At 38.1% G+C, this 27,399-nt stretch overlaps 3 protein-coding genes across 11 annotated transcripts in view; 2 read left to right on the top strand and 1 right to left on the bottom strand.

The window, feature by feature from the left end:
* Positions 1–17,131, top strand: part of Dnaaf5 (Dynein axonemal assembly factor 5) — a 37,895-nt gene extending 20,764 nt beyond the window's left edge. The window contains exons 7-11 of one of the 2 annotated variants that reach the window (XM_069826059.1): positions 2,378–2,539; positions 6,737–6,919; positions 11,578–11,874; positions 14,390–14,581; positions 16,849–17,131. In XM_069826059.1, coding sequence (XP_069682160.1) covers positions 2,378–2,539; positions 6,737–6,919; positions 11,578–11,874; positions 14,390–14,581; positions 16,849–17,027 — 1,013 coding nt within the window. In that variant the 3' untranslated portion in view covers positions 17,028–17,131. The remainder of the gene's footprint in view (positions 1–2,377; positions 2,540–6,736; positions 6,920–11,577; positions 11,875–14,389; positions 14,582–16,848) is intronic. The other variant, XM_069826060.1, reaches the window with a different exon arrangement.
* A 262-nt stretch (positions 17,132–17,393) lies between these two features.
* LOC138699866 (uncharacterized) lies at positions 17,394–26,228 on the bottom strand. Of its 2 annotated transcripts, none has more exons than XM_069826058.1 (2): positions 26,093–26,228; positions 17,394–24,540 (listed from the first exon to the last, which is right to left on the bottom strand). In XM_069826058.1, the coding sequence occupies exon 2, from the start codon at positions 24,517–24,519 to the stop codon at positions 20,527–20,529; it is 3,993 nt and encodes a 1,330-aa protein (XP_069682159.1). In that variant the 5' UTR covers positions 24,520–24,540; positions 26,093–26,228; the 3' UTR covers positions 17,394–20,526. The 2 variants fall into 2 exon arrangements, with proteins under 2 accessions (XP_069682159.1, XP_069682158.1); XM_069826057.1 differs by lacking the exon at positions 26,093–26,228 and adding an exon at positions 25,706–26,064.
* A 22-nt stretch (positions 26,229–26,250) lies between these two features.
* The window catches only part of LOC138699868 (uncharacterized), a 42,681-nt gene continuing 41,532 nt past the window's right edge, over positions 26,251–27,399 (top strand). For all 7 annotated transcript variants that reach the window (XR_011332105.1, XR_011332103.1, XR_011332104.1 and 4 more), the window contains exon 1: positions 26,251–26,386. The gene's annotated coding sequence lies outside the window, so the exon portion shown is untranslated. The remainder of the gene's footprint in view (positions 26,387–27,399) is intronic.

The raw sequence follows: 27,399 nt of genomic DNA, 5'->3' as shown, positions 1-27,399 counted from the left end.
TTGCAAGAAACCTCACAAGTGATACCAAGAAGGCACCACTTATGAGGCAACTAGGCCAGGAGATAATGGGATAGTGTGGCCAGTTCTATTCCCCCTCCATTGCATACATCACTGATTAGCTACATATTGCACTAGTCAGACTTCAGATGCATACAAACAATTGTTCTTCCTCTGACACATATCGTCAAGTGAGATGTACTGTGGCCAACAAAAAAATTTTTTTTTGAATGTTTCCTGCACTTCATGAGTCAATTCTTACTAATTTTGGGTTGAGAAAAACGAATATGACAATGAAAAATTTTTCTTAGCTCTAGTTTCTGTGATACACAATAGATGGAAGTATTTCAGTTTAATGGATTAAGAGAAAACGATACATTTTAATTACATACAGTATGCCAACAATATTGAAAGTGCATTTCAATTTTTTAAATGACAGTTACATTCTAAGAGTTCTAAATTTATGGAAGAATACGTGGCAGATGGTTGGGTCTGAAGAGAATCATGTGTGGCTTCATGAGATTGTTGTCTTTTAGCTTGCTTCTTGTAAGTGAGTTCTGGAGCATCCCTACGCAAAGACCAGCAGTAATCCGCAAGCATTGTTTCATTCCAATGACCCTGATGTCTTTGTTCCATAACAGAAATATCGTGATGGAATCTTTCTCCGTGTTCATCACTGAAAGCTCCACAACTAGGAGGGAAAAAGTCTAGGTGGGAGTGGAGAAAATGGATTTTAAGGGACATGTTGCATCCGAGTTGATGGTATTTTTGCAGGAGCACTATCACAAACTGAGTGTAGTTATCTCTTTTGTTGCCTAAAAATCCATTAATAACTCCCTTGAATGCTTCTCAAACTTCCTTTTCTTTCCCCTCCCAAAATGGTCAAATGCAGGATCCTTTACAATTTCTCGAATTTGTGACCCAACAAAAATACCTTCCTTGACTTTGGCATCACAATTTCGGAAATTTCTCTCTTACGTACTTAAAGGCCTGTCCTTTTTGGTTCACACCTGTTGCAAAATTTTTTATCAAACCCAGCTTAATACTCAGGGGTGGAAGAAGAACATCTTTTGGGTCTACAAGAGGCTCGGCAACGACATTTTTCTCGCTAGGGTTAAGATTTCTTGCAGGTCAGTCTGCTTGAATATAATGTGATTTCCTATCCCTGCTGTCCCACATACATAAAAAGCAGCAATATTTTGTGTACCCCAGTTGCATTCCTAAGAGTACAGCAATGACTTTTAGATCACCACAGATTTTCCACTTGTGTTCATGATATTTGATTGCGTCGAAGAGGGCTGTCATATTTGCATAAGTCTCCTTCATGTGAACTCCATGACCAACAGAATTAGAAGGAAGACGGTTGCCATTGTGAAGTAATACAGCTTTAAAACTAAGCTTGGAGGAGTCTATGAATAGCCTCCATTCAGTTGGATCATGGTTCAGATTCAAACATTTCATCAAGCCATTAATGTCGCAGCAAACAAAATTGTTTTTCTTCTCAAAAAAGGGAAGCAGATCCCTGTGACGTCTGTAGTGTGAGACCCTGACATCACGTTCGAGAAGATTCCATTGCTGTGGTCTAGACCCTAGAATTTCTGCCTTCTTCTTTGACAGGTCAAGGTCTCTAATGAGATCACTCAATTCCGCTTAACTCAGTCTGTGCGGTTTATCATCTTCTTTCCTCAAAATCAGGGTCATGGGATATGGAAGGCTTGTTGGGTTCTTCTTCTTGTTCCACACTGTCTTCATTTTCTACTTCAAACACACAATTTTCGTGGCAGTTTTTCAAATTTTACACTTTAAAAACACTTCCAAACCAGAAATTTTGCATTAATTACAGCAGAAACAATATGAAATTCACAGTCACAGCAGCAATATCTATGTTTGTAACTTACAAACAGCTGAAGAACATTTGTGTTTTGTTATTTGACAGGTGTGCCAACTCCCAAAACAAAATTTCCCCCAAACTGAAAATGTGGACTCTAAAAAATGAAATGTCACTTTATCTCCAAAGCAAGAGCTAATCTGTCATTTTTATGGTGATTTTTGAATTCAGCAGGTGGAAATACATAAGAATTAGCTATTTTTGAGTCCGAAACATTTTCATTGTTGGGCAGTGTAATAGATTTACATATCAGCTAGAACCTCAATCAGAGGATATGCTTTGAATTATACCATTAAATTATTAATACCAGATATTTCCACTGAGAACTATATTTTTGTTGTGCCATTGGCGGTAATGGTGATGGTGTAAGTGTTAGCCCTCAGTTCCCAACCACGAGCAAATGTTTCCATCAGGAGTAATGAATTCAGAGTAGTATGTTAACTTCTTTTATGTATATTTAGTCACTGAATAATAATACTTTTTTTTTTACAGAGGGACTACACATGTTGGAAAAAATTGATGAATGCAGCTCTCTTCAAGAATTGTTCAAGAAACATGTTCAGCCAGTATTAGAAATGCTTCAGAATTCAGTTGCTTCCTGGTCTTTACATAGTCCAGAAAGATTCATATTTGAAGCTATACTATGTCACGCAGGTAAATGTGTTGGTTTTGACAAATACAGATGTGTCAATAAGTCTCTGTTTGGAACGACAGTAAATATGAAATTACATTACATATTTTTCGCTGCTAATTTTAAAATTAAATATTACATTTCAAGACAGCAGAGCATAGACCAACAGGGAAAGTGCTACGAGGTACACTTACACCTTTGAGTACAACATAGAAATGTCAAACATATCTATTACCCACAAAATCTTGTAATAAAACTTTTCCAGTATCTCATACTACAGTGTCTTTTGCGAAGTCTGTACAAAAAGTATTCGACCTTTGGCCAAGAAAAATACAATTAATCACCTGGAGGTCTGAAACCCTAATCCCCTTCCAAGTAGTATCCTTGAGACTACACACACTTCTCCCAGAAATCCCGCCATTACTGGAAGGATTTCTGCAAGACCTCTTCGGAACTGGAGTAGCCTACATAAGACCAGAAATGTCGAAAAGACAACCTGGTGGCATTGGATTAAAAAAAACATTTGAGCCGAACCAGTGTTGGTCAATAATCATGTCATTTTGGCTTGTTGAGGGTCTTCCGGAACATGGTTTACAATCCATGGACGTGCAGCCATGTTTGGAGCAGTTGTATAATTCTTTTATTTGTGTGATGTCCATGGTATCATTGCCGAAAACCTGCTGAATCTTCCAAATGGCTTCCAATTGGGTATCACCAAGATTTTGCAGAATTTAAGCAATATCTCTGCTCAAGTTGTCTTGACATTTTACAGCAAATGAAAATCCGATGGGTGTTCACTACATACACTTATTCACAGGCTGACTGCCAGCGACTGACACATACTGTGGGAAAGGAAAAATTCACACATGTGCATGAAGGTGCCCTACACCTCGACACTTGAGGACACCTCCCATGCTTCATTTGTTTCTGCAGAAAAAAAAAAAAGATCGGATTCTTTCTTAATAGACTTCGTATTTCGTTACTGCTAAAGGCTGATCCACAATAAACTGGGAACGAGAACGGGAAGCGAAGAACGTGAACATGAAGATTTTTTTATTCACAATAAACCGAGAACAGAAATGACTATGCATATCTATATATATGTCAATAACAATATGTAAAGTCTGATGTTATTTGTGTGTAATTGACCAATGGCGTTCTCTCGTGAGTATAAGCCAGCCAACATAAATACAGGTTAACCAACTTAAAAATTTAAGACACAAAATATTTAAGAATTCAATTCACGTGATAGTCTGGTCACAAATACACGTAGCATATACTGAAAGTAATTCTACTGAATTTCTGCATTAGTTACAACCAATGAATGGACAAGAAATTATGTCACGGCCTCCTTGCTACAAAATATACGATGACCAATAGCTTTGTGATGACAACAAAATAAATCTAGTAGACTGTGATCTGAAACGAGAATGACAAAGTTAAAACTTGGCCAACCCTCTGTTCCCATTCCCAGGCTCCAGCAAGCTTCTCGTTAATTGTGAATGCTCACATTTAAATACATTTATTTTAAAAACATTTTCGTTCTCGTTTCCATTTCCGGTTTATTATGAACCGACCTTAGGCAACACTTGCTCCCACAGCTGTGTTATGAGTTTCTCTTCTGGGCCTCATGCTGTGTGCACTAGCTAAGATCAAAATCTGAGATAACAATAAAATAAGATAATTGGATTCAATGAGTCTCTATGGAAGGGTGGTAAGCTTCCTGCTGGGTCTCATAGTCTTCACCACAGTCTAATATATACAGTCACGAAGCTTAATACTTACTAAATATGCAAACATAAACAGTTGAAATATGCATCCATAGATAGTTGCTTACCACCAGGATCGCTACTATCGCCTCATCACAGACTCTTTCCCTAGCAGACCATAAAATGTATTGTACTTTCGATATCGTGTTCTTCCTTCCACTATTGAAATATGAAATACATAAGGTTTATATATTATTTTCATAAAATATATATTATATTCTATAAACTCACCTTCCTGGATCTTTCGGAAGAAGGGTAACTCTAACCTATTTTTCTTACAACTTATAGTACTAAAAACGTCTCCTTGTCCCATATTATTATTCAAATTATTGTATTTTAGCCATTTACATTTATTACAACCGATAACGAACTTTTCACAGTTTACATGTAGCTTTTCACAAAAATGCGAAATATGGCACAGTCAATGCTTTTTCGATCTACATGAGGCCGTAATGTTTGTTTAGGTTTTCTATTTCAGTGTATGGAGCTCAGTGAAATATTCAATGCAGTGGCACTTGACTAGAGTCATTGAAATATTATATTATAACTTTATTGCTTATCATTGCTAAGCTTTATTTAGTGTAATGTGTCCATAAGTTCCCTTTACTTCTTGTTGCATAATATGTTGCAGAAATAATTACAAAGCTGTGTTATTTTAATGTGAAGAGAATTTTACATGTTAACATAATCTGTTCGCATCAACATTTCAAGTTTAGAATGGAAACTATTTTGAGGTTTAATAAAAAAGAATTTATATTGTGATTTCAATTTAGCACATCCACCTTCCTTAATTTTAGACAAAACTTTTACCATATCACTCCAATGAAATTAGTGTACGTACAATTGTGTTACTTCGTCTCTTAAGTAGTAGATAAATACAGTAATTCAGTACTCAATTGTAGTATTAAAATAGAGATAAATTGAATGTCCGGGGTACCATACATGACATTACGCTTAATAGTAATGTATGATTGTGAATTTAGGAATATAAGTTAAATATAGTAAACATAACATATAATTTTCATATGAATGGCAAGGCATTGGAGATCACTAAATTTAGACAGAAAGGGGCAACTGGTAGAGTAAATATAACCTATAATTTCAACATATCTAAATATCCGTGCGGTGCAATTGAAAATCATTGAATCGTGCATAAATGAATGTACAAGAATTTCGCTATATTTAATCGAAATAAAAGCAGGTATTACACATACGAACGACGTAATTTTCATAGCAAAAATAATATTACTCGCAAGTGAATTATGTCTGAAGTGTCTCATAATCATTGTTTTAAATTTTATTAATGGAATTACACTACATTTTAGAGAAACACATGTTACTGTTTATGCATTCCAACTAATTTATATGGTTGAAACGCCGTCCTTCGTGATCAAGTTAAACGAGTTACATGGTCTGCCTTACGGCCTGTATTAGATCATGATGGCTGTGGCACAGTCTATTGTTCCTAGTACCCTAGATCATATATGTAACAGATAACTCCTCGCTACATTAAAATCGGCAGCACTTTGAAGAGAACAACCGCCAGGATCGCCACCCGTCCGCCTTAAACGCACACGAGATGGCAGCGCAGTCGCTAATGCAATTCAAATGGGAATGATGACGTGACTCCTTATGTAACAACTAGATGGCAGCGTAGTAAACCTGACAAAAGTTGTTAACCTCAAAGCCTATAAGCCCGACATATCTGTTACATATATGATCTAGACTAGTACTCACAGCGCTCCAAGCGGCTAGCAACTATTGCGAGATTTGCAAAAAATCATCCCAAGCTTCATGACTGTATATAGTAGACTGTGGTCTTCACTATGAGCCAGAATTTCTTTGTTGGTAATCATATGATTGAAATGTGTGTTTGTCAGTTTACGGTATAACTGCGAGTGTTTGTTTCTCATGTACTCACTAACTCTGTTCAAGAAGTACAATGGTTTGCAGAGAATTTTCCAGTTGTCAGAGTTCTTAGTTGTCCTACAATGTAACTTTTTCATGAATAAAAATTTAGTTGTGATTTTTTTTTCATAATTTTAATAATATAGGAAAGCATGATACTTCAAATGTTCTACTGATCGTCAACAAAAAGAAAAAACATTCTTGCTCATGGGGGAATTAGAACTATTAAGCTTAAATGACTGACTCAGTACCATTATGATTCCTCTTATTTTTTTTTTTTTCATACTCACCTGATAAAAGGACAAATCTAACTTTCGAGGTTTTCTGTTTTCTTTATAATTTTAGAAATAGAAGAAGTTCAAACTACATTAAAAAGTAAGAAAATTTATACGAGACTTGTAAATTTTATTGGAATCTAGTTCATAAGATGAAATGTAATGTTTTTTTAACATAAACAGAGAGTTAGTGGTGCAATTTTTTGACACACTGACATTTAACATATTCTTTTTTTTCCCCACATGATAGTTTTTGTCTCTGCTGCAGGTTCAGTACTCGGTTTACATCTGGTTACCATCAGCACAATACTTATAACTTGCTTGAAGCCTGAGAAAGATCCAGAAGTGAAACTCAGAATATTTACAATTTTATCAACTAATATCTTCAGCAGAGAAGATATCTTTGTACAGGTTCCAGACTCAGAACAATTCCTCGTCACTTTTGTGAAAGGTATGATTTTTTTTTAATATAGAAAATGTAGTGGTTGTTGGCAGAAACTAAAATTCGTGAATTTCATCACAATGATGAATGTGAACCTTTTCTTAGGTGAGAATCACGAAACGTGGACTTCCCAAAATAGGTCCATTTTTTTTAATTCAGTGCTAAATATGCGTGACTAACAAGAAAGGAAGGCTACAGCATGACATCACATTCTTAGACATAACATGGCCAATATTAAACAAGTTTGCACGTTTAACATGAGTTTAATATAGCAATTCCAATGGATACCATCCCATTGTGGAATCCTGGGAAACGAGAATGTGGATGCTTTAGCAAAGAAGGGCAGCACTGCTACTTACAGACCCGTTACTAAATCTACATATTACTCTGTAAAAAGATTTATTAAATCTACATACTTAGACTTCAACAAACAAAATTTGATAACACAATCTCAAGGAAAAAAATGGAACTCTCTGCATCATAATCCACAGTTAATTCCCGATTTACCACGAAAATCGTCTGTAACTGCATTTAGATTGGCAACAGGCCATGATTTTTTGGCCAAACACCTGCATAGAATTGGAATATATCAGTCCCCTAACTGCCCATTGTGCAACTCAAACCAAGAAATGGATTCGGAACACCTCAAAATCTGTGGTTCAATGGCTGACCATGATAATATTGTGACAGCGACGTGAGATTCGAACTCACGACCAGCGTCCCGAATGAAAGCAGATCGCACAGGCTCCACGGAACATTGAATGACGTCGCGCGGTGGAGAGAAGAGAGAGGGTGTATTACGTCACGCGACGAGTCCGCGCGCGCAGCTGCTTACGGAGGGAAGGGGGAACGGACCTTTCCGGCCCTTCCAGAAATGTCGATGTAGAGATATTGAGATAATTCTCTACACACCTGTAGAAGGTTCTCGCAACTATGATTTTGCTATAAAAGAGCAGGCGCCAGCGAACTAGAGGGTTGTTGTAGAGTTTTCAGTTACTCCGTCAGTGAGTAAGCCAGAGCAAGCAAGCCAGAGTTCGACTCGAGTGTGCGTCCGCATCTGCGTCAGCATCCGAAGGCCTGAGTTCGAGTGCAGTGGACCGCAGTTGGAGGGACCTGAGTTCGAGTGCAGTGGACCGCAGTTGGAGGGACCCGAGTTCGAGTACAGTGAACTGTCTCTGAAGGTCTGTGGTTCGAGATACTGTGAACTCGAGTGACTGAGATAGAAGAACTGTGAACTGAGAACTGGTAGTTCTGATTTGTAAATAGTGCTTTGTAAATATTAGTTCAGATTAACAGTTCATTGTTGTGCGTAATAATCCAAGTAAACTGTCATTGTCGTCGGTGGAGTGCTATAACGAATACTGTGTTGAGTGAAGATCCAATTGTTGCCGAGAGCGTTTAAGGCGAATTGTAGAAAGTAATTATTGTTGTGAGGAATAAATTACATTGTTGTTACAAATAAAAAGATCACACTGGTGTCAGAAGTGGGATATTATCGACAATGGAGAACCTACAGCAGATCCTGCAAGCCATCGCGGATATGAAAGCTGAAATGAAAAAGGACATAAGTGACGTAAAAGCAGAAATGAAAGACGACATGAACGACATGAACAAGCACATCAGTGAGGTCAAGAACGATATAAGTGAAGTGAAAGGCGACATAAGCGGAGTGAAAGGCGACATAAGCGGAGTGAAAGATGACGTCACTACACAAATCGAAAGTGTTTCGGCCCACGTAGATGGAATTGTCACCATTGTGAAAGACGAACTTAAGGCCGATCTGGATAAATTAAACCAGAATTTTACAACTATAAACGAGACAGTAGCCGAGTTGAGACAGGATGTAGACCATTTCGACGGAAAAATCCGCGATCTCGAGCGTCGTCAAGAGGAAACGTGTGTGCTGATGGACCAACATGCTGTAGAAAACAAGCACATCCTCGCGTTGGTGGATCGCCAGGCTAGAGAACAGAAACAGATAATTGCCGAGGAAGTTCAACGGGCCGTGGAAAGATCGACGTCAGAATTGAGGACCTCATGTAGTGGCCATGTGGAACCATCGCCCTCAGCCAGACATCACAACGTCAAGACGCCAAAGTTCGACGGTACGACGTCTTGGGCGATATTCCGTCGCCAGTTCGAGGCCATCGCAGAGCACAATGGGTGGACGCCAGCAGAGAAAACTACTCAGCTGCTGGCCGCGCTTCAGGGACAGGCTTCAGAGATTCTTCACAGCGTTCCAGAAGATGGGACAGCCGCTGAGATAATGGCGGCCTTGGAGGGACGTTATGGTGACCATCAACTTGCTGCAGCATTTAGGACCCAACTAAAAACGAGGTCCCAACAGTCAGGCGAGTCCCTGCAAGAATTCGCGATGGCGGTGGAACAACTGGCCCATAAGGCGCTCAGGGGCCTACCTAATGATTTCATCGCTGGAGAGGTGGCCTACACCTTCGGCAGCGGAGTTCGAGACCCCGAAATCAGACAACAGCTACTCCTGGCAGAGCATCGTACCATCAACGCAGCTCTGGCGGCGGCCCTCAGGATGGAGGCGGCCAAGTCGGCGGCGGGAGTCTCAGCACCGCACTGGATCAGGAGCGTCACGGCGACGGATGCTGGGGGGCGCCAACCGAAGCCACCCGAGCGGCAGTCAACGGAGCGGCGGAGACGACGGGCGCCCACCTGCTGGTCCTGTGGCAAACCGGGACACATGAGCAGGGACTGTGACCAATCCGGCCACAGGCAGGAGAGAGAGGTGGCCGACGTCGAGGAGCGCCAGCAGTCAACGGAGCGGCGGAAACGACGGGCGCCCACCTGCTGGTCCTGCGGCAGACCGGGACACCTGAGAAGGGACTGTGACCGATCCGGTCACAGGCAGGAGAGAGAGGTGGCCGACGTCGAGGAGCGCCAACAGTCAACGGAGCGGCGGAGACGACGGGCGCCCATCTGCTGGTCCTGCGGGAGACCGGGACACCTAAGGAGGGACTGCGACCGCTCTGGCCACCGGCCGGAGAGAGAGGTGGCTGGCACTGAGAGGAGTCAGCAGTCGCCTGAGCAACGGGGACGACGGGTGTCCACCTGCTGGTCCTGCGGTGAACCTGGGCACCTGCGGAGGAGTTGCGACCGACGTGGCAACAGTCAGGAGAGAGAGGGGGCCGATGCTAGGAGGAGCACGTCGGCGCCATCATCACCGTCCCCTCGGCTCGTCCTGAAACCGGTCGACAGAAGGTGCGACGATGGGCTGATTGCTGAAGGACGGATAAGAGGCCGTCCATGCAGAGTACTGGTGGACACTGGGGCGATGCTCACTATCGCCAGACCAGACGTCGTGCGTGGCCTACCTGGGAGGACGCCGCTGCGCCAATACGAGCTACGTACTGCCTCAGGCGAGAACCTGCCCATCCACGGAACATTGAATGACGTCGCGCGGTGGAGAGAAGAGAGAGGGTGTATTACGTCACGCGACGAGTCCGCGCGCGCAGCTGCTTACGGAGGGAAGGGGGAACGGACCTTCCCGGCCCTTCCAGAAATGTCGATGTAGAGATATTGAGATAATTCTCTACACACCTGTAGAAGGTTCTCGCAACTATGATTTTGCTATAAAAGAGCAGGCGCCAGCGAACTAGAGGGTTGTTGTAGAGTTTTCAGTTACTCCGTCAGTGAGTAAGCCAGAGCAAGCAAGCCAGAGTTCGACTCGAGTGTGCGTCCGCATCTGCGTCAGCATCCGAAGGCCTGAGTTCGAGTGCAGTGGACCGCAGTTGGAGGGACCTGAGTTCGAGTGCAGTGGACCGCAGTTGGAGGGACCCGAGTTCGAGTACAGTGAACTGTCTCTGAAGGTCTGTGGTTCGAGATACTGTGAACTCGAGTGACTGAGATAGAAGAACTGTGAACTGAGAACTGGTAGTTCTGATTTGTAAATAGTGCTTTGTAAATATTAGTTCAGATTAACAGTTCATTGTTGTGCGTAATAATCCAAGTAAACTGTCATTGTCGTCGGTGGAGTGCTATAACGAATACTGTGTTGAGTGAAGATCCAATTGTTGCCGAGAGCGTTTAAGGCGAATTGTAGAAAGTAATTATTGTTGTGAGGAATAAATTACATTGTTGTTACAAATAAAAAGATCACAATATCTTTGAAAAATATTGGAGTGCAAGAGGTCAAATGACTTTGTTGTCAAACTCCTGGCATTAGAAAACAACAACAACATATAGCAATTCCTTTGTTTTTTAGAACTTTGAACATGTATTTATATTAGGCCGTGACTAGACCGAGATAATGATGCGAGTCTGATTTGCACCATAGCCTGTCTTCTCGTTGGCCACGAAATAATGCATGTGATGTCACAGATTTTTCTGATGAGTTAGCAATGATTACTTGTACTTCAAACTACATTTGAATTTTTTCATTTTATTTTTATTGTATGTAAATAAATCTTTTATCTTCTTATTTTACTGCAAATTTTCATTATCTTAAATTGTAAGTCATTTAATATTCTGTAAATTTCAATGTGTCTAAACCATTTTATTGTGAGGCATTTAAATGTCACGAATCTCACCTATTTGAGGAAGATTAAATATTAAATTAATTATTTGATTTGTTTTTAATAATAAGCTAATAATCCACCTCCCCTTCGAATGATTGATGTTTTCTTTTCTCTTGCCAACAGATATAATTACTCCAAATTTAGTTTGGCAAGCAGGTCGTGTAGCAGAAGCCATAAGAACTGCCAGTATTTCATGTTTATATGCAGCTTTGCGACATTCGCCAAAGTCCAGATCGCCATTTGCTGATTCTAACATTTTCACAGCAGTGATTGATCCACTGTTACCATTGCTATTAACTCTTGTGGAAGACTCCTCCAAAAAAACTCGGCTGATTGCTTGCCAGTCTCTTTGTCAGATAATCAAATTAGCAAGAATTACTGGAGTCCATACAGCAGACCTTGTACACAGATTATATCCAGGTAATGTAGTAGTATTTCTCTATTAATTATTGTAGTAAACATACGATGCGCGTCCATAAAGTAACTTTCCCACTCGTCCCACACCTAGCAAACCATATGTTGCACCAAGCGACTGCGTGTACATGATAGAGTAATGTCCTGGCATGGCGCATGCGCTAGCGGAACTTCCCGAGTGCTCTCAGTAGCTTCGTGCATTGGTTGAAAATGGAGATTCCTATTCCAGCTTCCGCCGCCTGTGAAGTGCGGTCAGTGATAAAGTTTTTGAATACATAGGGCATAGTGCCAATTGAAATTGATCGTCAACTGTGCCAGGTCTATGGTTCTAACGTCATGAGCAAGCAGATGGTGCGTTGCTCCACAAGGTCGTCTGTGATGATGGTTGGCCTCCCACTGCACTCGTCATGCACATTTTGGCGTCCTGCTGAAAATTGTCTAGAGCAGCAAAGCACCATCTCTGCTTGCCCATAGACCTGGCACAGCTGACGATCAATTTCAATTGGCGCTATGCCCTGTGCATTCAAAAACTTTATCACCAAGTGCACTTCATACACGGTGGGAGCTGGAATAGGGATATCTTATGCGAAGTTTTACAGTTAGATGGCAGGAGCATTCCATGCGGCACATGTTGTAGGGCCGCAGCTGAGTCACGCTGTAGGGCTATATTATGTCATATGCTATAGTTGATTACGTTCTCCCATTTGTTGGTTTTCTGTGCATGTCAAAATTATATTTATAATTATTTTGTATAACCTAATATAATTTAATCTAATTCAGTATTTTCTACCTCATAATTTAATTTAATTTACAATAAATAATAGCGTGAACTTGTATAATACTGGGCAATTCTACTTAAGAGATGGATGGGGAAATCTGCAGTATGCAGAATATAGATATGAGTAAATTGAATATTCATGAATCTAAACGAGAACTTTGAGAACGAGGTGCATGAATAAAAAAATAAATAAATAATATAGGAACTTTGTCGAAGGTGAATATTACCTCTTTAATCATTAGTATTGTAAGTACTGTACGCTAAAAACAGGATTTGCAGCCACCAATGTGTTTTTTTTTTTTTATAGGGAAGGGACTATCGAGATTTAATTCCTCGTATTTTTTTTCTCTAGTTGCAGAAAGATCAAATGCAATGTTTGATAAGATGATATAATATGACTGCAGTAGTATCACGATTATTCTTGTGTTTTGTAGTTTAAGAACATGCAGTTTTGAATACTATGCAGGATGATTTTGAAAATTTGAAGTAAAAACATGGTTTTAATAATTAGTCTACAGTACATTAAAACATTATTCACGAAATGGATTTCACTATGGATCGTCTGGATAATAAACATCCCAGTTAATCGAGAGTTTACTGCAGGCGTAAACTTCGGAGACTCCAAGAAGTACTGAATATAATCAAAGCTAACATAGCTTGCTGTCGAGGTTGCATATGTTTTCATTAATTTTTCTTTTCCCTCTTCCAAAATGAAACTGTAGCCAGCAATTCTTTATTTGAAGTAGTTACTTTGTTTAATAGCTAGCACTTTCGAGGCGCAATTTAATTAGTTAAATTTTTAAGGTTTAAAGCATATATTCAAAATATTTTGGGACCTGAATGAAGACAAAAGGCTTTCCCCTGGTTTTTACATATAGGAACACAACAAGAATTTGACATTTTGAGTTGTTTTTAAGAGTATTTAAGTACTAATACACTACGTAAACCCTCAATATTTATATATCGGAAAACAAATCCACACACAAAGCGCATCCCTCAAAGTACACGTGCGCTATCTGTTGGTGTTAGTTCAGGATATTCCTATAGGAACGTCCATCTTCAACCAATGCAACGAAGCTACTGAGAGCACTTGGGAAGTTCCACTAGCGCATGGTGAGGACAGTTCTGGATGAAATTGGCAAAATAAATGTTTTGAATTTAGTGAATGAATGAATGAATGGTTTACAGAGTAAGCTTACAGACTGGAATTATAGATTAGTACAATTTTTTATCATCAATGTTCTGGTCCATAGTACATGATCTTTGTACGGTCTAGGGTGTGTCAGTAGCTGTGATGTTTGCAGACTATTCAGTCTTCATGGGCATCATTGGGACCTGGTGACCATCAAGTCCCCTCTGATGTTGTGCAGTACATGGAGTCATTGTTTGAGCCGATGTAGATGGCTGCGATGACATGTCTCGTTGTTATACGTTCACAGACTATAAAAATATGCTTCAAACAGAAATTTCTCCGAGGATTGAGAAAATGCGTTTTGAATCAATGCTCCTCATACACTTTTGAATGGGAATATAATCAGAATTATAGTTTTTATGAGTGATTGCTATTAATAAATAAACCAGGAGAATTATTAATATGTTAATACATTTCTTTCTCATGAACAGACTATTTTATGCAGCCTATCTTGAAACTGCAACTTGAATAATACTAGATTAATTTTCAATACATTTCTTTACTGATGAATATGTTTTACTTAGTAATTGTTGCTTTCGTTATGTCCACAGTAATATTAAAACGATTGGATGATGTGAGTGACGATGTACGTTTGGTTGCTGTTACAACTCTGGTGAAATTATTTAAACCTTTGCCAACTGATTATTGCATGGAGATTTCATATGGACACATAGAAGCACTATTTGGCACCATGTTGATACATTTGGATGACCCTGATCCAGGTTTTCAGAAAGTAATGCTTGGTAAGAATTGATCAGTTATATAATTTAAGGTCTCTTTGTTTTTATGGTTCTTTTCATTTTATTTTTAAGAGAATATTTATCATGAAAGTAATTCGTAATATAAGCATTAGTGTTAAGTGTTGGCTAGTACTGTATTTTCTATGATGGCAGTGTGAAGAATTCTGTTTCTAAAATGGACCAAGTGTGCCCAATTGTAAACTGTTCATGTTTGTAATTTATTAATGAAGCATAATGCAGTAGAATAATGCTGAAGAGAAAACGTAATTGGCTGGATCACTGGCTGAGAAGAAACTGCACTGAAAGGAATGGTGAACTGGAGAAGAGTTTGGGGTAGAACAAAATAACCGATAATAGACGACATTAAGATATATGGATCATATGCAGAGACTAAGAAGAAGGCAGAAAATAGGAAAGACTGGAGAAAGCTGGATTTGCAGTGAAAGACCTGCCTTTGGACAGAACACTATGAATGATGAATGATCAGGAATCTGGCTAAGAAGAAACTGCTTATTTAAGGATGCAATAGAATGGTGAATGGAAGAAATGTTCGGAGTTGAAGATATCAGATGATAGACAACATCATACGTATGTGGAGACTAAGAGGAAGGCACAAAATTCCTAAAAAAGGTGATCTGAGCAACTGTAGTAACTGGCACGGGATTACACTATTGAATACAATTAATAAACTAATAGCAATAATAATATATCAGCGTATCCATGACATATTAGATCCAACAATTCGAAAGGACCAGGCAGGATTTAGGCCTCACCGGGCATGTGTCGATCAAATCAACACACTGAGAATTATCACTGAGCAGTTACTAAAATTCTGCTCACCTTTGTACTTGGTGTTTATTGACTTTGTAAGAGCGTTTGATACTCTGAATCACACAGCCATCTGGCAGACTCTATACGAAAGAAGAGTTCCTATCAAACTTATAAACATCATTAAAGAATTATATCGGAATGCCAGCTGCAGAGTAATTCATAAGTCATTCATGTCGGCATAGGTGTAAGGCAAGGCTGCGTGTTATCACCGCTCCTCTTTAACCTGGTCTTAGATGCAACTCTAAGAAGAGTGAATGTTTCCCCTAGAGGAATCCGTTGGGGGCTCTCCGGTAGACTAGAAGATCTAGACTATGCGGATGATATCTGTCTCTTAGCTCATTCCTTTAAAGATATGAAAGCCAAACTGCAACAATTGAAAAAGGAAGCACAGAAGGTGGGTCTTCAAATCAATATTAATAAAACCAAAGAATTGCGCATAGGTACCAATCAACCTACTCTTCTAACTCTAAGCAGCAGCGTAATTGAAAATGTGAAGGAATTCTCATATCTAGGCAGTATAGTCTCCCAGAATGGTGGTACAGATAGCGATGTGAGAGTAAGAATAAAGAAGGCAAGATATGCCTTTGGGCTGCTAAAGCCTATATGGAAGAGTGCTGCCTATACAATAAATACTAAACTGAAAATTTTTAACACAGATGTAAAATCCGTGCTTTTATATGGCTGTGAAACCTGGAAAATAACTAAAACTATTATCAATCAAGTACAAGTTTTTATTAATAGATGTTTGAGAAACTTATTAAAAATATTCTGGCCGGTCCAGATATCCAATGAAGACCTATGGTTAAAAACTAAACAAAAACCAGTTGAATTTGAAATTCGGCATAGGAAGTGGGGATGGCTGGGACATACACTTCGCCGACCTCCAGATGACCCCACCAGGAAGGCATTGGATTGGAATCCGCAGGGCAGCAGAGGAATTGGCAGACCCAAGATAACATGGAAACGAACTGTTCTCACAGAAGCAAAAACGATGGGGAAGACATGGAGTGAGATTAAGGCGTTGGCCAGGAATAGAGTCAGATGGAGAAGTTTTCTGAGAGCCCTATGTTCCACGCAGGAATGATAGGAATATTGATTGATTGAAGAGGAAGGCAGAAAATAGGAAAGATTGGGGAATGCTGGATTTGCAGAGAAAGATCTGCCTTGGACAGAACACTATGAATGAGTGAATGAATGAATGCAGTAGGTTGGAAGTTTTCCGTACTCAGATCCAGAACTTAATAATGTCACTTTATGATCGATGCATTCCCATGTGAACATATTTTAAACTCTAAATGAACATTTCTGTTCTCTAGTTACTTTACTTTTAACCATTTCGTTATGTAATATGTCAGTTTTACATTATCTCTTAGTACCAAGAAAACATTCAGTAATACCTTGTTTCTGACCAGATTGTATTTTTGTGCATCATTTTACAGATGCGTTGAAAGAATTAAGTGAGCTGAATTCCAAACATTTGTGGGAGAAAGTTAATAGTTCTCTACATAAATTTCGCAATGTGGATGGCTGCAGAGAATTACTGAAACATACAGAAAGGCTGCAGAGCTGTGTCCTTCATCCAGTGACAGAAGCTGAGGATTCAGTGACAGCAATATGAAGAAAACTATTTTTCAGAGTTCTGCTGTATCATATTGTAATATAAGAACTAATAAACAACTAATTTTTAAATTATTATCGCTAAAAAACTGTAAAATATTCTGACTGAGCCTTAACATAGCAGTTACTTCTATATGCCTCTCCCACACCAAAATTCATCTCTCCTTCTCATCACCCCATCTACTTTCCTATCATGAGAGATTCTTCTTACAGGTACTGCCATACCAGAAATGTCATTCATCTCTGCTAGGCTAACAAAATTCCATGTATCTCTTAGCTGACCATATCTGGAGGCAATTAAAATTCAACAGTAGCAACAATTTAACATGATACTGGGAAATTTTCACAAATAAACACAAAGTACACAAACATTTGACCATATCCCCTTTAATTTAACACTAGAACTGCTGGAACTAGTTACATACTTAGAACTGCCGATGCGATATTTTGAACACTTCTGTTAATATATACACAGTACAGTGCTAAATAACAAAATAAACAAGACTTAATTAAACCACAGTCTAGTATATACAGTCACGAAGCTCAATACGTAGTAAATATGCATCCATAGATAGTTGCTAACCACTAGGATAACTACTATCGCCTCATTACAGACAATGCGAAATAGTACTGCACAGTCTATTCTTCCTAGTACCCTCATAAACTCAAACTTCGTGACTGTATATACTAGACTGTGATTATACTTCAATGTTTTTCTTACTCTCCTGGCAACTTTACAATATATATTACTTTACTCAATACAATATACTTTACTGTTTCTCTTACTTCTCTGGCAATAAAAACTTGTGCTTCTTACATTAGATCAAAAGGCAGGAATCAAATAATTCCCCAGCCTGTTCCTACCCATTGTCTCACTGAAAAATAGGGACCCGACAGGTGAACTGGGTGACATCATGAATTCAATCTGACAAGTGAGTCATCTAGCCTTAGCCCCTTATAGAGCCAGGTCTCGTTTTGCTGACAAGTAGCCTGATAAGCCCCAGGGGTCTGGAGCACCAAGCCCTTCCTATATCAGCATCGGAAACCCATACTACCCCCAAGACTTCACCCCGACCTATTTTTATTATTGGAGATCTAGATGAAATAGGGAGAGATGGAATGATACAGGGAAACAGTAGTAGTCTGATAAAATCCCTCTGCAACATCATCTTTGTCAAAAACAAATTCCATTGCGAGCTGGTCGAAATCGAAACTCAGCCATCTGGATGGAAACCCAATGCGCTAACACTTGAGCCACAGGCACAGCAAGGTTGAGATTGCTACTGGATCCAGGTTCAGGTTCAATGACTCTGTTACTTTTTGTTATCGGAACTATTAAGTATTACTTTCTGAATCATCTGTAGGATGGTAATTTTCGTCTGAGGAATTACTACTATTTTCTGTCAGCTCCCTGACGTCTGGATCATCTTCCACGTCTGATTTATTCTCGGGAAAATTATATATAACCTTCAGCAATCCCTCATTTGTAGGAGGCTGTTGTCTGTCAAATTGTGATCGCTGCCAATACATTGTTTCGAGCAGAATTTGTGGAAAACAAAGATAGTTAGAACAGGTTTTATTTCTACTTACACACTTCAGATATAGCTTTTCTTCATAACTCACGGAAAGTTAATGTGCAGTAGTGGCAAAAAAAAAAAAAAAAAAACTGGACCGACCCTTGTAGCTGATACAATAGAATTCTGTGCTGGTATTGTGTCAAACTGTGGTAATTTCAATATGGATAGTGAAGCCAGAGGTATGTACTGCTATTTAATGTAAAAAATACGCAGTTATCTTTGCCGAATAAAGGTAGAAATGTAATATTGATGCCAGATGAAAATAAAACTCTCAAAGTTTTTTCGCCTGTAAGTTTGAGGCACTGAAGGAAACAAAAGACTGTAAGAATCGAACAAATGCAATAAATTTCTTAGTTAAAATTAATTATACAAGATGGATGTGTTTTGTGACTAGCAAAATTTGAATCTGTGACTCTGAAATCAGCTACAAGAGTCGGTCCGGTTTTTTTTGCCACTACTGTACTATACTGTACTGTATTATCTCTCAAAGATACAATGATCAGAGTTCCCTGTCATGACAAATAATCCAATAATTGTAAAAGAAAGGTTGTCTATAGGGATTCCAGGATTTGGAGCCACGAATGAGTCACACAAGGCACTTAAATAGAACAGGATTTACTTATTGAATAATTAATTTGTCTTGTAGGCTACAGAAGCGACTTTTTTTTTTTTTTTTTACAAATATTCAGTGCTGACATAAAGTGAAGTTACGCACTTTACTTGCAATATTTTACAGTTTTGCAATATGAATGAAGCTATGTCAATCTTACTCGTAAGTCAACAAGTAAGTACTGCTCTACAAGTTAATAGCGGTAATTATTCTAGTTGAATTCACTGCTAATTTTCTATAGGTTTTACTAGGGCCGGATTTAGGTATCGTGCCACCCCTAAGCAGTGCTAAAATATGCCACCCCCAACTCCCACAAACAATTTTATAAGCAGCTAATATACAGGTCATGTTTAGTTGAAATTAGTTTCAAATGAAATGTTACAATTCAGGAAACAAATTAATTGAATCAAAATACTTGCATCTTACTTGTGAATTATAAAGATATCCTTCACACTTTCTTCACGAGGAAGTGTTGATGAGGTCATCAAAGTCGATCTGATGAAGCACATCAGACTCGATACAAATAAATAATATTCACACTTATTCATTGTTGAAACAAAATTGATTTGTGAAAGCCAGGCTGTGGTTTATTTTTAAGCATTGGTTTTGTTGGTGGTATAATTATTACGAGTTATTTCTTACTTCGACAGGAAGTATAAAATAAACGGTAGTTTCCTAGTACCTGGTACTCGTTACATAGGTCATTTTATGTTTGCACAGTAGCTCCTTTCTGAAAAGAATTTTAATAGTTTGTTACTAGATGTGATTCTAGTCAGTTTGTAATATAATTTTAGTCCAGGGAAAATATACATCTTTTATAATTATACAACAATGGTTGACTTAACAGCTTATGTAACGAGTACCCGGTACTAGGAAACTTCCAAATAAACTGAAGAATAAACTCCATTTCTTTGCAGAAAAAATCTTTCATATCGAATTATGTAGTGCACATGTTGGAAAGTGATTAAATAGTATTGATGATATACTATATTGGAAATGTAAGTGAGAGTTATGGTTACTATTCATAACAATAAATAATAGACACACATCCAATTTCATTTTCAACAATGCATTCTTGTTTATACAAGCAGTTAAATTTAAGCTATGTGACTTCCGACTTCTACAAGATGTTCACAAACAAACTTCATAAAAGATTTACCAACAAGCGTTTTAAAATCAAATTTTACTGTAAAATGAAAATGTAAAAAAACGAAAGAAGAAAAGGAAGAGAGAGAGAGAATGCCACCCCTGTAAATTGCCGTTGCCTAGGCCTAAATCCGGTACTGGGTTTTACATACTAGTTGACACTCATGTTATTTCATTTTGGAATGCAAGTATGCTTTCATATACATGTTGTGTTTCACTAGGTCAGAAAGATCAGGACTGACATCTGCTTTGCCTTCTTCTATGAGAAGACGTGCCATTTCAAATTGTCCATTTGCACATGCTCGTATGAGTGGAGTATTACCGTAACTGTCTTTGGAGTTCACATCAACAGACAATGACAAAAGACGACGAGCAATTTTTAATTGACCCAACATAGCAGCTACGTGTAATGGAGTTTCTTCAACGTTAAAACCAATACTCTGATTTATGTCTATCTCATAGTAAATTAACAGTTCAAACATCTCAGTATATCCACCTCTCACTGCCAGACTGAGAGGAGAGTCAATTTTTTCCCTCTCATGAATCAAGTTCTTCTGCAATTCTACAAGCTCTGCACTGCTTCCAGCTTCTAGCAGTTGACCAACCATCACCCACTTATGGGCCTGGTCTGCATACTGAACTGGTTTAAAAAGTAGTATGTCATCAACAATATTTACTGAAGGCTCATACCTTAGAAGTATTTCCATGAGTTTATTTGATTTCCTTCCAGTTCCCAAGTTAGTATTAATGGTACCAATATAAGATGCCAGATGAAGGGCTGTTCTTCCGCCAGTATCTAGTGTGTCTACATCTCCTGATTTTGCCAAACTTTCTACTTCACTGTCATTTTCATTTATGACAGCTTCATGCAGTGGATGATTTCTACACAACAGTCGATCAAACATTTCACGAATAACTATATTCTGTTTCTCAGTATAAAGTAATTTCACAATGCCTCTGTTTCTGTTGTAGTTTACAGACAACCAATATGCTGCAAGATACTCTGCTATTGTACGATGCACAAAGTGAGGTCTGCCACAAATAACTTCCACTATTATGCCGTTCTTTTCTTTACCGTTCTTTACTCTATCAAGAAAGTATGAGCACTTTTGTTTTACATCCTCGTCAAACAACTGCAGAACATCATCTGTGAACAGTGACACAAGTGCAGCCAAACAGTGGTTTTCTCTAAAGAGTCTTTCTTGCTCCTCACGGTTATCCTGAACTGTGGGTTTCGTTTCATCCTCGACTTTTTTCTGATTATAATAGACGTCAAGTTTAACGCCAATGAACTTCTCATATATTTCAATTATGTTCAGTTTATGTGGTAATTGTAACATACCAGTATATACAGACAGTACCATATTATCCACATACAAGGTATCTAGAATGCATAGATTGAATGGGTTTGAGCAAAAACTTTTGTCACGAAGGGAAAGTGACACAAAACCCAACAAACTAGAAATGAATTCTTTTAATCTGTCCTTTGGATCATGTTTAAGTGCCTTATGGAGAACAATGCTATTATAAATGTTGTATGCTTTACCGAAGTAAACTAAGTTATCTGCATATTCATCAGTGTACTTCTTTTCCCAAATTTTCTTCAAAAATAAGTATTGCTCTTCATCAGTAAATGGTTTCAAAGAAAATGATAAAATGTTTAGTGCCTCTTCCAACTCATCTTTGAAGGTTGGTCGAGACGTTACCCACAATATTTGTTTTCTCATAGAAATGATACAATTGATAACAGTGAGAACTTCGTCTTTGTAAGTAGGACTAATCTCATCAAATCCATCAAATAAAATTATCATTTTCCTATTTTCCATGAAAGAAGAACGAAACAAATGTTCTTCAAAGTAAAAATCAGAAAATATTCTCACACACTTGTACAGGAAGGAAACGCATTCTTCTGTAGAAAAAGCAGATAAACTAATTTCTTTGAGTAAGATTATGTGATCATTCAAATTTACTCGCACAACCCAACAAGTTGGATCAGCTTGTTTCAAGTTCTGAGCCAAGCATGTAAGGTAGGTGCTTTTGCCCATGCCTGGCTCGGCTGTGAGCAGTACAGTCTTCTCAGAAAATTCCATGTTGAAGTCAGGCTCGAGGGATGTAATTCTTGTGTTTGTTAAGACATCAATGGCGCATTTCTCATTTCCATAGTTATTTATGGGATCAAGGTGCTGGATTAAAGTATCTGTGATACCATGTGACTTGTTCCACACCAGTTTCCCTAACAATGGATCACTTCTGATGAAATCTGAGGTGTACTCATAATGGAGGAGATGCACTGAAATATTAGTAAACTTCTCTGATATCTGGTTGAATGCTGTTTCTTCTTCAGTGATGATAATACGTTTAATTCCCAAGGCATGCAGTAACGCCTCAATACTACTGGTACTCAAATTAAGTATCAATTCCAAAACCTCGGAACTACATATTCTCTCTGGATTTGCACCAACCTTGATAAGATCATTTCTGTTAATTCCATTAAGTATAAAGATATCATCAATTAACGTATCTTTCAAAACATCAATTTTCAAGACAATCTTTCTCTCCAGCTTCCGAGGAATATAATATTTATCCACTTTTCCCAATTCTTTTCCAATTTTGGGCAGCTCACTACCACGCAGCAACTGAACCACAAATTGAGCTGACATTGAAGCCAAAAGGTCTGAGTTACCAGCAGTCAGTTCTCCTATACTGACAGACAAACCCTGGAAGTTCACTTTCTTCTCTAAAATTCTTTCCTTTGTTTCCTCTTCACAAGCCTGAAAATCAAAGTCATCCTTATGAATAAACTGATTATTTATCTCCTGACAACTCACCAAGATCAATTTACCCTGAACAGAGTAATTGAAGTTATCATTGTTATCTCCACAGTCAACCACTAGAAATTCACACCACTGGCTTGGCCACAGAGACATCACATCTTGTTGCTGATATCTCAGGGCTGTTAGATCCGTGAAGATCGAGTTCGTATACCCCAATTTCTGAAGAGCTTGGCCAACCTTGATGCAACTGAATAGTGAAACTCCGTGCTTTGCCACCACATTCACAACACCTTTACTACTCAATAGTGTGCTTAACTTGATAACTTCGTCATTGCAGAAACTGATACCCAAGTCCCTTATTTGTCCTAATTTATCTGATGAGAGTTGTTTAACTTTTTCTTCACGTTCTTGCATCATGTCTGTCCAGAACTTTGTATGTTTCGTTAAGAATTCTGCAATGCTCTTGGGACCACACCACCAGTCTTTTACATGCCTTATGAGTTCTTCATAAATTTTAGAAGTTTCCTTGTCATCCGTTTTGCATATGCTATTTATCTCTTTCATGATCACTTCGTCCAATGCTTCGTAACCAGACTGACCATCAAACACCTGGAGTTTCTTTAGAAATAATTCTTTCTTAGACAAATTATACGACTTCTTAAATTTATTCAGTAAACATACAAGAGAGTCTTTCGTGGGCTGCTTAGTAAGTAATCCTAATTTCTTCTCTATATCTTCGTCTTTAATACACTTCATTACTGCCTTTATTTTCTGAATATCTGTATTATTAAGTGTATGTTCTTCTGACTTCTCTAAGACAGAATTCAAAACATCCTCACAGCTTTGAAGATCGTCAAATATTTTAAAAATAACTCTGTCCGTTTCATTTTCTTCGAGAAATGTAAAGAATCCACCTCTGTCACTAGAATTCAGAATACTTCCTGATGCATCTTGTGAGGCTTTCAAGATCCGTTTAGTATCACATTCACAATTGGTATATAAGATGAATGAACAATTGTCAACAGCTCCTGTAAACACTGGATTGTTATTATTACCTGAAAATTGTTCTGTGATGTGACAAAATGCTTTAAAATATTTCCGAAGATCGAAATCTGAACCCTTTTCATGGAATTTCTGAATGGACAAAGATTGTTTGTTAAGTTTATGTTTAAGCTGAAAGAAGCAGGACATCCAGTTGTTTGTGACGTCAAGGGATTTGAACTGGAATACCACATCATCAAAAGCTCCACAATGCTTCATGTTAGTGGCCAGGCGGAAGTCAGAAGTCATGCTGTGTCCACGGAGGAAGAGGAGAGCAAGTACTTTGATCTCAAACAATTCTCCTGCCATGTTGGCAACACCACCTCTTCTCTCGTAGAATTCCATGTTGTGAATTGAATGTAAGCTCTGAGGGGGGGAAAAAAAAAATTTACAACCATGTTTCAAAACGTGAAATGTAGGATATGTTATATTTTACCATAAACTTAATTTGAACAAAATAAACTAAAATTTAATTGGAATATACAAGTAGTACACTGTGTAAGTACAGTCGTAATGCACCGCCCTGGCAAAGAGAGGTCATTCACTTCTCCTAAGAATATTGGTACCACTAGTTATCCTATGGTTACTGAGGAAGAATTAGGAAGGGAGAGAGAGGAATAGGGTGGAGATTAGAACCAGATCTGACTTCCCCACAAAAACACCTGTAAGATTGTACAGAATCCATAATACCTTACTTATTGTCAAAGGACAACTAGTGAATATATTAATACGACTTAATTAAATCAATTTAGACTCATATCAATAATTATTTTATTAACAGAATACAATGCTTTCAGTTCCAGAAAATACCACCACAGTCTAGTATATACAGTCACGAAGCTCAATACGTAGTATATATGGATCCATAGATAGTTGCTAGCCACTAGAATTGCTACTATTACAGACAATGAGAAATAGTACCTGCACAGTCTATTGTTCCTAGTACCCTCACAACTCAAGCTTCGTGACTGTATATACTAGACTGCGATACCACTCCAGAATAGACAAACCATTTCTCTATGGCTGTTTGTTCTCAGTGGTCAGTAGGCTATACGTGTTAGTTATTAATATATCATTGCACTAAATGTAATACTTCTGATCCATTTACACAACTTTATATAAACAGTATAGTAGTGTTATCCTATGTTTTATTATTGCTGAAATATTGCTATATGTTTGTTACAATTAGGTTCATTATTGAATATTTATTGTTAAACACTAAAAACATTGAAGGACAATGCAGTTAGTAAAATATTTTGGCTCCCCAAAACTCTGAATTTACTGTGGGTTTCATTTTGGGAGAACATGAAAGGGATGGTTGAGAAAAACTATCCTAGCACCACAGAAAATCTAAAGAATGAAAAACATGTACAATTTATCCAATTTACAACTATATTAGGTAATTTAACGTTAGATGACTTTGATTATTTGTATTTTTTATCCCTGTTTCTTCAGTACGATACCATGATACACGTCTTTATTTTGTGTGGTGTATTATTGCAGATGCAAAACAAGAAGACATAAGAATTACCTTAAGACGTTACTGCTTTCTTGGAAGTCTGTAGTGAATGATGGTCTCATTGCTCCAACCCAACCACTTATTTCAGTTCATGCAGCATTTTTCAAAGTGTGTCCTGCGAATCCACGGGAAAATCCTAGAGGTTGCGTGAATTCTAAAAGGTTTATAAACTGGTGTTGTGTCTATAAACTACGTCCACGATGTCATTGTTACAACTTATTGGCTTTCCAAATACATGATTGCAGGCTTTCTCTCATCGCTAAATAGTATAGTGTTGGCTGCAATGCATACGTGTATAATTTTGAATGACGTAGTAGCTTGCGCTCGTCCGCCATGACACTTGGCAACCCATAGTTGGATTTAACCCTGCTGTTTGTTACAAAACTTTACTGTACTCACATTGAAGTCTAGTGAAACTGGACCATGCGGCGTGCTTTCTGTGATGCGAAGGCATTGATGATGTCACTGACATCAATGGATCTAGCCACTGCCATCGTGATCTAATACAGGCCGTAAGGTAGACCACGTGACTCGCTTAACAGCTGATCGCGAAAGGCGGTCTTTCAACCATATGAATTAGTTGCAGTGCATGAAGAATAACATATATTTCTCTGAAATGCAGTGTAATTGCGTCAGTAAAATTTTAAACAGTGATTGTGAGACACTTGAGACACAATTTACTTGCAATTTAAGGTATAATATTATTTTTGGTGTGAAAATTACGTTGTTGCAGGCAAAGTTCGTATGTGTAATACCTGCCTTTATTTCGATTAAATATTGCGCCCTTATGTGGTTAAGTGAAATTTTGGTCTTATAAACAGTAGGCTAAATATGTGTAATAATATATACGTGAAAGTGAAACACTGACTGGCATGTAAAGTAAGTTGTGATTAGGCCTAAGTGCAGCGTTACCGATGTTACTCTTGTCTAATCCATTATTGTTAGTTTACCGTATTTATCTTATTAAATTTAAATTATTGCGCCCTTTTTATTTGTGAATAACCTACATTATACGAGTAAATAATACGACGTTTGATAATATACACAATTTGAACTAAAAACGAGATACATATAGTATATTACGAAAAATTATACCCTATAGTTTTCATTACTGTTACAGTATCTAGAATTGTAATTAGTTGAAATAAAGCACTCATGCTTCAATACGAAATTCTTGCACATTCATTTATGCACGTTTCAACAATTTTCAGTTGCATCGCAAGCATATTTTAATGTGTTGAAGTTATAGGTTATGTTTATTCTATCAGTACTTGCCTTATTTCCATATTCGCAATTATGCATTATAATTAAGCATAACGCTACGTATAACTTATAAATGCAATTTGTCTACACTTCACTTGTATTTATTCGTTTCAGACGGTACTCCAGTCTGAAGTCTGATTAGTTTAATATGTTACTAGGGCTAAACTAGCGCTGAGGTAGTTCCCTTCGTATTCATACATCTTGCATATACAAATTAGTTCGGTTCGTTCAGGATTTTAATATGCCTTGCTTATAGGATCAAATGCATCTCCACAAAAAATAAATTCAACTGTTTTCAGTTCAGAAATTACCGGAACTATACCTCAGCGCTACTAAGTAATATAACGTATGTACATTTCATATGAGGGACTGTGGTGAATTTTCTACCTATAAGTAAGGACGGTAACCGTGTTCTGAAGTTTATCCTAAAAATATATTCTTCT

The sequence above is a fragment of the Periplaneta americana genome, chromosome 5 (genome assembly GCF_040183065.1).
Source record: "Periplaneta americana isolate PAMFEO1 chromosome 5, P.americana_PAMFEO1_priV1, whole genome shotgun sequence".
Lineage (NCBI taxonomy): Eukaryota > Metazoa > Arthropoda > Insecta > Blattodea > Blattidae > Periplaneta > Periplaneta americana.
This window is presented reverse-complemented; position numbering and strand designations above follow the sequence as displayed.